At 34.0% G+C, this 15,842-nt stretch overlaps 1 protein-coding gene across 1 annotated transcript in view; it reads right to left on the bottom strand.

Annotated features, from left to right (window-relative positions):
* LOC133189383 (endothelin-converting enzyme 2-like) overlaps positions 1-15,842 on the bottom strand; it is a 35,596-nt gene that overhangs the window by 15,028 nt on the left and 4,726 nt on the right. Inside the window, exons 2-3 of the mRNA XM_061324763.1 lie at positions 13,301-13,510; positions 1,639-1,781 (exon numbers count right to left, since the gene is read on the bottom strand). Coding sequence (XP_061180747.1) covers positions 1,639-1,781; positions 13,301-13,510 — 353 coding nt within the window. The remainder of the gene's footprint in view (positions 1-1,638; positions 1,782-13,300; positions 13,511-15,842) is intronic.

The following is a 15,842-nucleotide window of genomic DNA, read 5'->3' on the forward strand; positions in this document are numbered from 1 at the left end:
TCTAAATATATTAGGCAGTGAAAGTAACTTTTTTTTAATCAACAAATCATATCCATCTGTTTGACAGTATTACTCGTTTTTATTTTCCTGCTTCAAGTTCACACTAAGTCCACGTGCTTGTCCTGTCAATCAAAATCATTCGACCCTGTGCAGGTGTGAAAGTTTCGTCACATCGAAGACGAAGTGCGAGTATTTCCAACAAGTTATAACATTTATTTTTATCATTTCTAGATTTGATACCAACATTTGAATAATAAATGAATAAAATATATTGGGCATTAACACTTGAATTTGAAACATACTCTCTGCCAATTTCAAATACCACCGCCGACACGTGTACATTGTGAACTACTATTGTTTTGTGACTTTTTTAGATGCATGTTTGTTTTGAGACTGAAATTTTTGTTCTAAAAAAGACCCTAACTTTTTTAAACAGGTTAATTAAAATTTTCTGGAAATACAGTACTGACTAAGTAACCGATTAAGGGGAAAGGGGGGGGGGGGGCTTAATCATATCGAATGGCAAACATATAAAGTTACGGTGAAGAAAGAATTTTTTTCTCTATAACTATAGACTTTACATACATGTATTATAGTAGCGAAAATTCTGTAGTGCATTACATTTTAAATAAATATTTCCTTTAAATACACTATCAATTTAATTCGCTCCAAAGATAATAAATTAACAGGATATCCGCAGTACTATGTATAACTCTCAGAACTAGTTCTATCATATTTTCTGTAGTAACTGAATTAAAAAACGCGTTAGAAATAAATATTTTCGTAATTTTGCTGCGTAATTATTTGACTTGGATAATTATATCTCCATTAACGATTTGTCGTCTTTAACAAAACAACAAAATTGCCCTTAGTTAAATTTAGTATTTCAGCATCGTTCTACATAGGTACAGAATGTGCTTATAACAACATTTATTTTCCAGAGTAATTTAATAAATAACCTAATAGCTAAGTTAGAATAATAAAAATATATATCTTAGATATTTTCCCCCATGAAATAATGATTCTTCAAACACGATATGTTAGTTATTAAATTAAAAAATCTGTAACTCCTTACCTACAAAAAGATAAGTCCTTTCACTTGGGAGTTCCGAATGGCAATGAAAACTGAACGATAGGTGAACGCTGAACGCAAGGTGAACGCAAAGTGAACGGAACGAAGAGCGAACGCTGAACGCTTTGTGAACGGTGAACGCGAGCGCACGGTGAACGGTGAACGCAAAACTGTGAACGGAGAGCGAACGGTGAACGCACGGTGAACGAACGGTGAACGCACGCTGAACGAACGGTGAACGAACGGTGAGCGAACGGAAAAATGGGAAAGTAGAACGTTTCAGGGACTGTATCAGTGTATCAAGTTTCATGATTGAAAAATGTTAAGGGTTAAGGTCAAAGGAATGGTCAAGGCCAGAAAACTATGACTCAGTTCAATTACTCTCACCAATATATATCTTGAATCAGATATAAATTTTGATAAAAATATCTTGAACAGTTTCTTGGCAACTGAGCTAATTGCAAAGTATGACAGAGGGACAGACAGACAGACAGCTAGGCAGATGAAGAAGGACAGACATTACAAAAATTATATGTGCTGGTGATATTTATGGTGAAGCATTCTACCTGCTTGTGTTTGGATTTCTGTAGATGCTGCCACACAATGAGCCCGGTTAGAACTGCAATAATAATAACAGCCAGACCCAGGAGTACAAAGATACACCACTGTGATATAGGTCGTCTTCCATTTCTCTTTTTCTTTACTGTATCTGTAATTTGTAATTTGTAATCTGTAATAATTGTAATATAATAATGATAATGTAATATAACATACCATATTTATACTGCATGTAATATTTTTAACAGTATGACATATTAGCACATTTACATGTATATCGAATGTAACAAATGTAATACAAGGTAACATTTAAGATAGATATGCATGTACCTCATTTTTAAGAAATGCAATATTTGTAACACAATGAAATACTTGTACAGTATAACATTTACCATAATCATGATACCATATGATACATAATGATAGCAATGTACTAACATATTGTAATTTACCACAATCAAAGCTGTACTAAGTGACCTCTCAGAAATTGTTATTAAAATGTTACATTTGACATGTGGTCATCTTTTACAAATTACCACACTTTAAGGTAATTATTAAAAGGATTGGAAAGAAATGTATTTTATTTTCAAAGCTTCAATAAAATATGATTGTTAGTCATGTAAGGCTCATTCTATACAGTAGATGCTTATGACTGACTTGACTGTAAATATGTAATACCTGTAGCTATTTCATGTACATGACTGTATAACATAACTCTGGGATTCTGTTTCACAAAATACAATATATAATTATTACAATGATGCAGCACACAGATTTTCTTATAAATCAATGAACTTTGGACCTCTTGCACTATCGTGAATTATCACATGGTCTCAGGTTAGTTATCAACTCATCCTCTTCCCCTCCCCCCCAATCCCCCCCCCCCAAAAAAATTAAAAAAATCTTATTCCTAACTTACTACCAAGACAAGCTTTTATCAAATATGACAGAAATATAAAATAAGTTCTTCCTACGTTAAACTCTGCTTTTAAATTGGTTAGTCGTACTTAAATTATACTGTACAGTAGCAGAATAAACAGAAAGTTGCCAGAAGATAAATCCTTACAACATTATAAAACAATCCCACGGTCTGGCAAACTAGACAATTACTCGCACTTCATTGGAGCCTCGGGTAAAATTTGATTGGATTATTGAGCAATGACATATAAAGCTGTACAATTCATAGGGTGCATTCTAATTTAAAAACATAGATTTTTAATTCTGAATTTCCTGAAATGCAAAATTTAAATTCACATCAAACAGACACTGGAATGAAAACAGACTCATTGGATAGATTTTTGTCAGTGTATTTTATGAGTTCATTAAATTTGATGTTTTGCACTTCCTTTGAATTTGGTTTAGAATATACTGTTCAATACAATAATAATTAATGTACTGAAAGTACCTAAACTCTCAATGATTTTTAGTACTATTTTATAGGTGAAAAATTCCAAAACCCACGCAAAAATAAAGTTCTCATGAATGAAAAAAGTGATTTTACAGTATGCCCCCCTGGACCCCCTCCCCCCAATCATTCTTTATCATTTGATATTGTTAACATTGTCAGCCACTCCTACTGTAATTATCCCCTTTGCACCACTTTCCCCATTCATCCCTCTTGGTTTGCTATTTTTACCATCATCAGAATCACTTCCTGACAGACTGTTGTCTATTGCCCGGTAACGGTATCCCTCGGCGATCATCCTGTTCCGAGCCTTCTCTAATTCTGACTTGTCTGTTGTGTTTATAATCGGTGTTTTATCCGAGTCTGTCATGTTTTCTGTACAGATTTATGTCCCCTATAGATGATTCTGCAACTTGCAAGACACTCATGGCAAGATGAACTGTAAAAAAAAAGATCATCTACTTTGGAAGATTATCATGGTTTTAAGGCATTTGTTTTTGTAAAATAGTTTTATGATATGGTCTGACTCAATACATAGAAAATTTTACGTATTACTAAAATCCATATCATATGTCATATCAGCTAGCATGAAAGGCCCCATTTCAGCCTAAGGGCCAAAGATTCTTTGAAAAACAGTAGATTTGAATACCATAATGGCACATTTTTCATCAATTCATACCACTGAAGATGAATATGAAAAACTATATGTGCACTATGACTATTATAGGCTACTGTAGGTCGTAGAACATATATTTGGAGTACATGTAAGATTGATACATGTACATTCACATTTAAAAATATGACCTTTTTGCCAGACTGGTGCCATGAATTTAGATTTCTGTCAATTATACGTGAGATATCTGTATAAACATCAATCTTGTAATGAAATGTAATGAAAAGCAAGCTGCTCTAAAATCATCGAATTCATTACAGTAGGCCTTTCCAAATCTACCAGTACCAGGTACTTTTACCCAGCTGAAATGGTGATTGTACTGGCCAAAATATTCAATTAAATATTCAACTGAGAAAAATTCAATAAGGCCAAATAAAAAAATATGTGTGGTTCCGGTTACCCGATCGTCCCTATTTTATTCCCCCGACCCTAAACTTTTTTCTGGCAATTTTCCTAATTTTTCCAGAATTTTCCCCGCTTTCCATCATTGGCTCCAGTATTAGTTTTAGTTTCAGCAATGGTGGTCTCCTTGCAAAACATCATTTCAACATATAGTGCAAGTTTTAATAGTGTTAAATCCAAAGCAAGCTAGCATGTAGGTGTCACCTACCAATGTAGACTAGTATATTACAGTCCCTGAAACGTTCTACTTCCCCATTTTTCCGTTCGCTCACCGTTCGTTCACCGTTCGTTCAGCGTGCGTTCACCGTTCGTTCACCGTGCGTTCACCGTTCGCTCTCCGTTCACAGTTTTGCGTTCACCGTTCACCGTGCGCTCGCGTTCACCGTTCACAAAGCGTTCAGCGTTCGCTCTTCGTTCCGTTCACAAAGCGTTCACCTTGCGTTCAGCGTTCACCTATCGTTCAGTTTCCATTGCCATTCGGAACTCCCAAGTGAAAGGACTTATCTTTTTGTAGGTAAGGAGTTACAGATCTTTTAATTTAATAACTAACATATCGTGTTTAAAGAATCATTATTTCATGGGGGAAAATATCTAAGATATATATTTTTATTATTCTAACTTAGCTATTAGGTTATTTATTAAATTACTCTGGAAAATAAATGTTGTTATAAGCTCATTCTGTACTTATCTAGAACGATGCTGAAATATTAAATTTAACTAAGGGCAATGTGCAAATACTTCAAGCACTGCAACATTTTGTTGTTTTGTTCAAGGCGACAAATCGTTAATGGAGATATAATTATCCAAGTCAAATAATTACGCAGCAAAATTACGAAAATATTTATTTCTAACGCGTTTTTTTTTATTCAATTACTACAGAAAATATGATAGAACTAGTTCTGAGAGTTATACATAGTACTGCGGATATCCTGTTAATTTATTATCTTTGGAACGAATTAAATTGATAGTGTGTTTAAAGGAAATATTTATTTAAAATGTAATGCACTACAGAATTTTCGCTACTATAATACATGTAAGTAAAGTCTATAGTTATAGAGAAAAAAAATTCTTTCTTCACCGTAACTTTATATGTTTGCCATTCGATATGATTAATACCCCCCCCCCACCCCCCTTTCCCCTAAATCGGTTACTTAGTCAGTACTGTATTTCCAGAAAAATTTAATTAACCTGTTTAAAAAACGTTAAGGTCTTTTTTAGAACAAAAATTTCAGTCTCAAAACAAACATGCATCTAAAAAAGTCACAAAGCAATAGTAGTTCAAAATGTACACGTGTCGGCGGTGGTATTTGAAATTGGCAGAGAGTATGTTTCAAATTCAAGTGTTAATGCCCAATATATTTTATTCATTTATTATTCAAATGTTGGTATCAAATCTAGAAATGATAAAAATAAATGTTATAACTTGTTGGAAATACTCGCACTTCGTCTTCGATGTGACGAAACTTTCACACCTGCACAGTGTCAAATGATTTTGATTGACAGGACAAGCACGTGGACTTCGTGTGAACTTGAGGCAGGAAAATAAAAACGAGTAATACTGTCAAACAGATGGATATGATTTGTTGATTAAAAAAAAAAAGTTACTTTCACTGTATAATATATTTAGAAAACAATTTCAGAGTTATTGTTTGATATAGGTACAAACATTTAGTGAAGCCTGAAAGGAAGGGGGGGGGCTAAAACGGAATCTCTCTCTCTCTCTCTCTCTCTCTCTCTCTCTCTCTCTCTCTCATATTTGTCTGTTTAATAAAAATTATAACAGCATATTACTTAAATATCAAGTTCTGAAAATTGAATTTATAACAAATAATATGAATATGTATCTTTGTATTATCTTGTCCGAGTATAATCACGGCCATCTACAGATACATGTAGAAGTCTGCTCAATAAATCATCATGAAAAATAGAAATGACACACAATATATTATTGTATTAAAAAATTAAAATACCAGCGTATAAATGCAAAACGTCCACTGATCTTTGTAATTAATTTTTTTTCATTACTTTACATGAAATCGCCTTGACACGGAGATATATGAATGGATGTTACAATCGCTTTAAATCATTCTATAAGTCAGAAGTTTTCTCTGATTTGTTATCAAATAAGAATAAACATTTTTATTTTCCAACTAAAAAAATATCTTTTATACTTCAGCGTTCGGCAACCATTGCAATGTTTTAATGCGTTAAAAATCGTGTGATTAAAACTTAATGTGCATGAATCGTTTTTCTTAGGACAATTTGGAGAATTTATTTTATTTACTTATTTATTCATTCATTTATTGGTTTAATTATTTATTTATTTATTTATTTATTTTTTGGCACCTGACATTATAATACAATAAAATAATTTCAATGCAAGGAAAAGATCAGAGGCATTCCGAATATATCGTTCATCTTGCGTTCACCGTTCGTTCACCGTTCACTTTGCGTTCGCGTTTGCGCTCCGTTCGCGTTCTGCGTTCGCTCACCGTTCACCGTTCACACATCGTTCACCAAGTTGCGTTCAGCGTTCACACATCGTTCACTGACCGTTCGCTCTGCGTTCGTTCAGCGTTCGTTCACCGTTCGTTCAGCGTTCGCTCACCGTTCAAGTGGGAAAGTAGAACGTTTCAGGGACTGTACCACGGCACATCTAAATGCCACTTGCAAAGCAGTGATAGGTATTATTTAGAAATATTATGAAAATCATTTTGTCAAAAAAAAAAAAAAAAAAAAAAAAAAAATGCCTACCTACCTACCCTAATTTTTTTGGAGGTGTAACCGGAACCACACATATTTTTTTGTTTGTCCTAACAAATTTAATTAATAAATTAAAATGCTTCTACAAAGTTAACCTCCTATCACTGTAAATCAGGGGTTGAAATTTTCCTGGAAAACCTACTAGCCCAGGGGCTACTGATGCAGTAAAAAATTACTAGCCCAAACCTCAAACTAACTAGCCCAAAATTTGTTTATGCAAAATGAAAACATAACAAGTTAAATTAAAGTTTCAAATGCTGTGGTGACAGAAACAAATTAAACTACAATGTAGTTCTTATTCAAAAGAAACCAGTCTACATAGAAAAGCAAAAGCAAACTGATGAAATTTTTTTTTCCATTCTGCTAGTCCGACGGAATATCATTACTTTTATTAATAAATTAGCTAGTCCGAGTCTTAAAATGACTAGCCCCAGGCGTCGGGCTACCGTATATTTCAACCCCTGTGTAAATGTGTCACCTGTTTCTAATCTTTTTGAAAGGCCAAATTAATATGACTGAAATATAGATCCTTATAACATAAACCAATCTAAAACAGGGTTGTCCCTAAGAATTGAAATAGCAGAGGGCATTAAAAAAGTAGAAGGGCTTGGGTTTCCCCCACTAACAGGGTGTTGAGGGGGAACTCATACCAGAATAACATCATTATAGGGGGAATTCACACCAGAATAACATCATTATAGGTGGGGAAATTCCCTGGCCCCGGGTCTTTAGCGACAATCCTGTAAAAGAAAATATGCCTTACCCATGCATAGATAATAATTAATTCCTTATCACATACATTAAATTGGTCATTATGATAAACTCAACTGTACAGTATATATCTATAGATGAATTAATGTGACAGACTTGATGGTGTATGTGAAAATAATAATCAACATCTGGTGCATAATAGCTAACAGTCAACAAATTAAATTCAATACATTCTCAAAGTGGTGTCATTAAGTTTGAAAAAAACAATCCTATGAAATAAAATTACAATTCATTTAAAAGACCTTTCTACTTATACAAGTCATGTACTAAACCTTTCAGTATGGGACAGTTCATATCCCCCGGCCCTCCCCTTTCCCCCATCCTACTTTAACTTTTCAAGTGAATCAAACTATCAATTAATTCACAAACTGCTCAACTATAGAATGACATTATTGAATATATCAACATTACCTGTTTTAATAGCAGAATAGTGTTTTAAAATTGCTAATTAAAGGTTACCAGTTCAAATCCTCTAAAGAAAATTAAGGCATTTCAACAACAACAACAAAAACATTTAGACAATAACATCATTTTCAATACCTGTATCTTAAATTGACTTGATTGCAGATCGGAAAAGATAGAGCTTATATTTTTTATTGATCCACTTTAATCAGTTATCATTATAATGTGTGTTTATATGAAAAGGCATGTTACAGTACGCGGTGATATATTGATGGAATACGGGTGTGATTTCTCAAACAACTGAATCAACAAGGTGCAATTCTGATGCATTTAATTCAACCAATTGCAAAATTTTTGAACAGAAAAATAAATTACACAGTCATTTACACTCAAATGAATGCTGATTTATGTTACAGCTGTATAGTTGCATTTTGGTTTAGGGTGTTGCAGGCATTTTCAAAAACAATATGCTATGAAAAAAAAAAGTGCTGATTCAGAAGTAATAAGACATTTGCCAGTACTTAGCTTGCAGAAAGTGGTGCATTGGCAGATTTAAACAGGGACAAAAATAATTAATTTACCAGTTGAAAACTATGCCCATTATTACATAGATGAGAAAATATTTTGACAAAATTATTTATTTGACAACTTGAAATGACAGTTCCTCTTTTGAATTCTAAAGTTTTGTTTTATACATGAATGTATAAACTTTCATCTATAGAGAGCATCTCGCCCCCTCCTCAACACCGAGTTATTACACTTAGTCCCTTGATCATGAAACTTACAGGGCTTAAAAAAATATGTTTCTCATGAGGTTGGGAGAAAAACTGCCCAATCGAACATGTAATAAACACCTCCATCCCCACTGCACCCCCCTTTTTCACAAATTCCTGGATCCGCCTAAGATATTAATATGACAATGTCAATAACACTACTTGAACATAAACCAGTGAAAATGACATATTCGTACACTTATCTTAGATTAATAAAAAAAAACATTGTGTACATCATACCTGGTGTAGGATAAGGAATACTTGGGAAATCTGCATTTAAAACCATTTTGAAAGCCTTCAGTTTTTAATGCATGACTTGACAGGTGGATTTAAATACATACATGACTGTATTTTAAAAATGATTGTACAGGTGTAAACCTATACACATTCATATGTGCATGTACACATTTCATGAAGTCAGTCATTTTCAACAGGTTTCTTGATCAGCTTACAGTCATATAATTATTTTGATAGGTCTTGATCTGTACACTTACATTCAGAACTTTCTTAAATTCCTAAAAACAAACTCTTAACAAATCACACTAAACTTTTGATACACTCCAAACCACTGCCAAAATGTTTACACAGGTAGTGTGGTCACTGAACCAGAAACTATATGGCCAGCAAACCATGTCCCTATACAGTACACCTGTACTTTGTCAATGAACTTTAACATTATTAATTTTTTTTTTGTCTAAATGTGAAAAATTTAGCTTTTTTGGATCACATTTATACTTAACTGACCCCCCCCCCCAACCTCCTTGCTTAAAATATTGTGACTAAAGTCTTTGAACAGGGGCAAGGAATCTCATTTTCATTAAAGTCTATGAAAAACAAATTAATACCTGAAATGGCACTTTCAATTTTAAAAACATTTAAATGATTATGGAAATCGCACTTGGTGTTAAATTTGATTTTGTTGCAAAATCAAAATTATCTAAATGCATGAATTGACTGAAAAAAAAAAATAATTATAGCTAAGGAAACAAAATTAAAAACCTGTAACTGGCTATAGTTGCTTTTAAAAGGGGCAATTAATTTATACACACAAAATTAAATTAAAATCAACAATCTAAATACATTGACAATTATTAGTTTTAATTTTCACTTACCTAAGTGAGTTTATATTCCTCCATATTTATTACCAAAGTCTGCTAAATATTAGGTCCATGTGGTTTGATAGAATATCATATAAACACCCATAAAGTTAACACTGCATGTATGTAAATGGTTATATACTTCATGAAGAGGAAAATGCATTATTCTAAGCAAATTGCCTGGAGACCCTATTTATGTTCCATTTATCCGCTCTCAAATGTGATTTTAAATTACACCCTATAATTCAGTGATTTTTATGTGTGTGTGTCGGATAAATAATGAAAAAAAAATCTCCATAATGCATTAGATCATGGCTATGACGATAGCTTATTACAATGACAGGTACAAGATAACTACGGAAACATAATTCCTATCTGTGCTAGGAATCAGGCACGAGATGGGCATCTCGTCGGGAGTCCGGAAAACATGGGAGTGAAACTGTACAACAATATCATTGTACAATACTTATCAAGTGATTTAACCCACACAGACGAAATATCAAAATTATATCTACCTTAGATCAAGGAATGGGGGAGCAGTCTGCAGATTTTGACAAAAATATTGCATTCATGAAATTATCAACTTACATTAGTAATTCCAAATACTACAAAAATGTCAAAATTTTATGAATCATAGTGAAATAGATTGAGGGAGAAAGAGATTTTTATAATTTAATGCCCTTGCAATACAGCCAGCAATACTTATTATTAGAAATTGTAGCATTTTTCAATTCAAGGGAAACAACTCTTATAATTTCACATTGTACAATAAAATTGACAAAATACTGGAATATACTGCTTCGAGAGTTGGCTGTAAGATTAAAAGTTTAGAGGTTAATGAACTTTAATTACATAACCTTTACCATATTCCAAAGACTTGTCCTTAAAGTAAATTACACTTTAAATTATTTAATACTACATAAAATTCATCATTTAAAATTTAAAATCACATATGGACTATCCCAGTATTTGGAAGAAACATTATAAGCATACAAATAGTACAAAAGTGCTTTTTTGACATACTTTACTAAAGCATTCAAGAGTCATTCATAATTTCTCTTCAGTCGTCATTTTCAGCTTAATTTCTAAATGATTTACACCACGCATTGGTTCAATAATTTCCATATAATGACTGAAATTATACAATAATGGCTGATAATCTTTCATAAACAAGGCCTTGTCTGTGGTAACGTTAATAATTAACAGTAATAACTCTAATGATTGAGGAACTCTGAACACTAACTATTATGGATTAAGTTTGTAAATATCTAATTTTCACTTCACGTAAATGTCATTGAGGACACACCCCCACTCCTGATCAATATAACTCTTATTCATGTTACTGTGTATTTTTTTTCTCAAGTCTAACAAAATTAAACCTCTTTTCATCTTCATGCACATTCACTGCTGCTTTTTTATCCCCTCGCAATGGAGTTGGCGGGGACATATAGTAATGTGCTTGTGTGTGTTTGTGTGTTAGTTTGTCCTTGTGTGAAACAGAAGTGACATATAATCTGCATCAGAATCAATGTCGAATACTGTAATGATTTATAGATTTATAGATGTGCTCTTTGCCAGGGGATGCTCAGTGCTTTGCAGTGCTCTTGTTTGTGTGTGTTTTCTTAATAAGAAGATTTTTATTGTGTGTGTATTGTGATATCTTTCAGAAAAGCTTTCTTTAATAAAGGACTCCATCTGCATGTATGATAATAAATATTATTATCCTTCAGACTAAGACCATTAAAACTGATTGGTTTAGAGCATGTCATATTCAGGGAAACAATTCATGATATCTTCCTCAACTGTGCTATCTCAAATGTGTTATTCTTCTAGTATTATAATAGTACAATTAAGGAATTAATTTAATAACTATACACAATTTATATGGTTTAAAAAAGGTTGGGGCAGTTTACGCTTCATAAACCACAAAGTGATTTATAAAAAAGCGTAAACTGTTCCAACCAACTTCATACCATATAAATTGGGTAGCTATTAATTTTCACTCCTTATAATTTTTCGTTTATTTATAGTATGAAAAAAAAAGATTATTGCTCTTAAAATATGACTTCAAATTGTACAAAATTAAACGTAACATCAGGCGGAACAATATGTTTTTGACATGTCATTGTTATGTAGGCAACCCAGGATATACGCTATATTATAATTTTTTTATCCAATCAAATGACACATTACAACCAAATTTAAATTATTTACATATAGAGCGATCAATGGAAAGAATGTTTAAATGAGCTTGAATGTCAGAATCCTACGGAAACCGGTAGGTGCCAGGTAGAAAAATATTTTATCTGGCGGCCGCCAAATAATTTTCTGGCAGCCGCCAGAAATTTATCTGGTGGCCACCAAAAAAATATCTGGCGGACGCCAGATAAATATTTGGCGGCCGCCAGATAACTTATCTGGCGGCCGCCAAATATTTATCTGGCAGCCGCCAGAAAGTTATTTGGCGGCCGCCAGATAACTTTCTGGTGGCCGCCAGATAAGTTATATGGCGGCTGCCAGAAAATTATTTGGCAGCCGCCAGATAAGTTTCTGGCGGCCACCAGTTATTTATCTGGCGGCCGCCAGATAAAAAATTTTTTCTACCTGGCACCAACCGGCTTCCATAGAATCCTTACTTATTTACATGTAACATTTAGTAAATACAACAGCTCCTGTTTTCATCGGGCTCATGGGCAATAAAACTTAGATAAGCTAACTTTTGATCTCTGCAATCTTACTTTTTACCAAAGAAATTATTAATAGTTGAAAAATGAGGCTGAGATCAAAAGTGACTGTGTCCAAGTTTTATGCCCCCTAGTCTGTTTTCAACTAACACTACTAAGGTATACTCAAAATTTTCAAGGTTACATAACACCAAGAAGTAGATTTGTAGGAATGATTGTTTATTTTTTAATGCCGAGTCAGCAATATTTCAGCCATCTTTCAGCAGTGATTTTTAAGCCAATATTAGCCTAATGTTCAGATTTTTAGGACAATATTGATGTTTTGATCTGCGCCTTTAAAGACTATAAATTAAACAAATTATGCTTATTAATTTATGAAAAATAAAGATTTATACTTACATTAGTCATATTCCTCAGCTCAAGCTACAATCCTGCATTTTCTTCCTTTCATCCAAAAAGCAGATGTTGATGACATCATCAATGACATCACAATTAATCTATTCACTCCAAAATGACATCATCATAATTATTTTTTTTATTCTATCTCTGAAGAGCTGATATAATTCTTATAAATCTACCTGTTGTACATTTTATCATATACATAACATTTATATAAATCTTCCTATCACAAAACCTGTGTGCTGCATCATAACAAATATCATATACATTGATATGACATCATCACTTTTTGCGTACTTACATGACCTGTACTCTATGTCCTCATCCCAGGAGAGCTCGTCATCAGAATCTGTGTTCCACACATCACTGAACTGGTCCCTCGCTGATTGGCTGTTAAATGACCGCAGGGGCTGCTCCTCCTGAGATGGCCCGAGATGACCCTTTTCTCGGGACTTGGCCCAGCTGCCTTTTTTTAACCTCATGGCTTTTCTGTGGACAACATCTGTGACCCCTACAAATAAACATAGGTAATCAGAGATTACAGAGCTCACCTCAACGAATGTTGCCTTTAAGTAAGGCAAAGTCCCACACTAAACTAATAATCTAGAAGTGTGCATCCCTAGATGCAACATTTATGCAATTTTGGTCTGATAGGGCTTGCAGTTACTTGGTAATAGACTTATCTGAAAACTTAAAACTAGTCACTCATCCAGAAAATGTAAGTCAAATCCAGCATCTGAAGCAAGTTTTGAGATTGTTCGTCCCTTTATGCATCATCCATGCAAGTTTTGATCAGATAGGCCTTATAGTTACTTTGAAATGAGATCTGCTCCAAAAATTTTAATCTGGTTATTCATCCAGAAAATGTAGGTCAGATCCAGCATCCGAAGCAAGTCCAGTAGTGTGAATCCTTAGATGTATCATCCATGCAAGTTTGGTCAATATAGGGTTTATAGTTACTTGGAAATGACATCTGCTCCAAAAACTTTGACCTGGTCACTCATCCGGAAAATATAGGTCAGATCCAGCATCCGAAGCAAGTCCAGTTGTGTGAATCCTTAGATGTATCATCCATGCAAGTTTGGTCAATATAGGGTTAATAGTTACTTGGAAATGAGATCTGCTCCAAAAACTTTAACCTGGTCACTCTTCCAGAAAATATAGTTCAGATCCAGCATCTGTAGCAAGTCCAGTAGTGTGCATCCTTAGATGTATCATCCATGCAAGTTTGGTCGATATAGGGCTTATTGTTACTTGGAAATGAGATCTGCTCCAAAAACTTTAACCTGGTCACTCTTCCAGAAAATATAGGTCAGATCCAGCATCCGAAGCAAGTCCAGTAGTGTACATCCTTAGATGTATCATCCATGCAAGTTTGGTCAATATAGGGTTTATAGATACTTGGAAATGAGATCTGCTCCAAAAACCTTAACCTGGTCACTCATCAGGAAAATATAGGTCAGATCCAGCATCCGAAGCAAGTCCAGTAGTGTGCATCCTTAGATGTATCATCCATGCAAGTTTGGTCAATATAGGGTTTATAGTTACTTGGAAATGACATCTGCTCCAAAAACCTTAACCTGGTCACTCATCCGGAAAATGTAGGTCAGATCCAGCATCCGAAGCAAGTTCAGTAGTGTGCATCCTTAGATGTATCATCCATGCAAGTTTGGTCAATATAGGGCTTATAGTTACTTTGAAATGAGATCTGCTCCAAAAACCTTAACCTGGTCACTCATCCGGAAAATGTAGGTCAGATCCAGCATCCGAAGCAAGTTCAGTAGTGTGCATCCTTAGATGTATCATCCATGCAAGTTTGGTCAATATAGGGCTTATAGTTACTTGGAAATGAGACCTGCTCCAAAAACTTTAACCTGCTCCAAAAACTTTAACCTGCTCCAAAAACATTAACCTGGTCATTCTTTAGCTGAAATTGCAGCATCTGAAACCTTGATTGGTACAATGAAACACACTAGAAGCATCCTCCATGCATCTCTGACTAATATAGGCCATAGAAGTACTTGAAAAGAAAACTGCTCCAAAAACCTTAACATGGGACGTCGACGCCGAGGGTATTACATAAGCTCCCCCAACTTCGTTGAGGTGAGCTAAAAATACAATGTATGTTGGGAGTACTTTTCATAACAAATGAACTGCGAGTCCATCATGACTGATTTGAATGACCACAAGAACTAACAAAATGAAGTGTTGCTTGCTACCACCGCTCTCTGTGATGTGGATAAGAATACATGCTTTTAATCTAAGCAAGAGACAGGAACAGCAAAATATATCAAAGCAAATAAATCTACCATTACTGACCAGTTTAAGACACAGTCCTCTGCTTGTTAATTCCTTCATATTTACTTATGTTGATTGTTTTAAAATAGTATACAGCACATATTTTTTGAAAAAATGTCCTCAGTATGTAGAAACTTAAGATTTCACATGACCATGCCATAAACAAGCCACAGAGTGAAGATCAGAGATCAACGAGGAAATGACAAGACAAAATGAAGGCCTACATTTGTACACACGTCAAATAAAACATGCGTCAAAAGTAAACGGCTCCAGAAACACGCACAAGGTAAATTCAGCCCCTCTTTTTACCTTTAAGATTTACATCTCAATTTTAAAATATAATTTCAATATGAGAATATTGTTCACTGTAACAATTTGCAAACTGTGTCAATATAAGGTAGGAAAGAGATTGTGTTGATCTTTGAGCATGTGTTGATACTGTGCTTTCGGTTTGTATAAGAAATATTGATTTACAATACCTTTTTTTCTGTAGTATGTCATTAAAGTCAAATTGAATTAATATCATTTTACATCTGTTGACAAAG

The sequence above is a fragment of the Saccostrea echinata genome, unplaced genomic scaffold (genome assembly GCF_033153115.1).
Source record: "Saccostrea echinata isolate AGI-Se365-2 ecotype Australia unplaced genomic scaffold, CSIRO_AGI_Sech_v1 ptg000018l, whole genome shotgun sequence".
Classification (NCBI taxonomy): domain Eukaryota; kingdom Metazoa; phylum Mollusca; class Bivalvia; order Ostreida; family Ostreidae; genus Saccostrea; species Saccostrea echinata.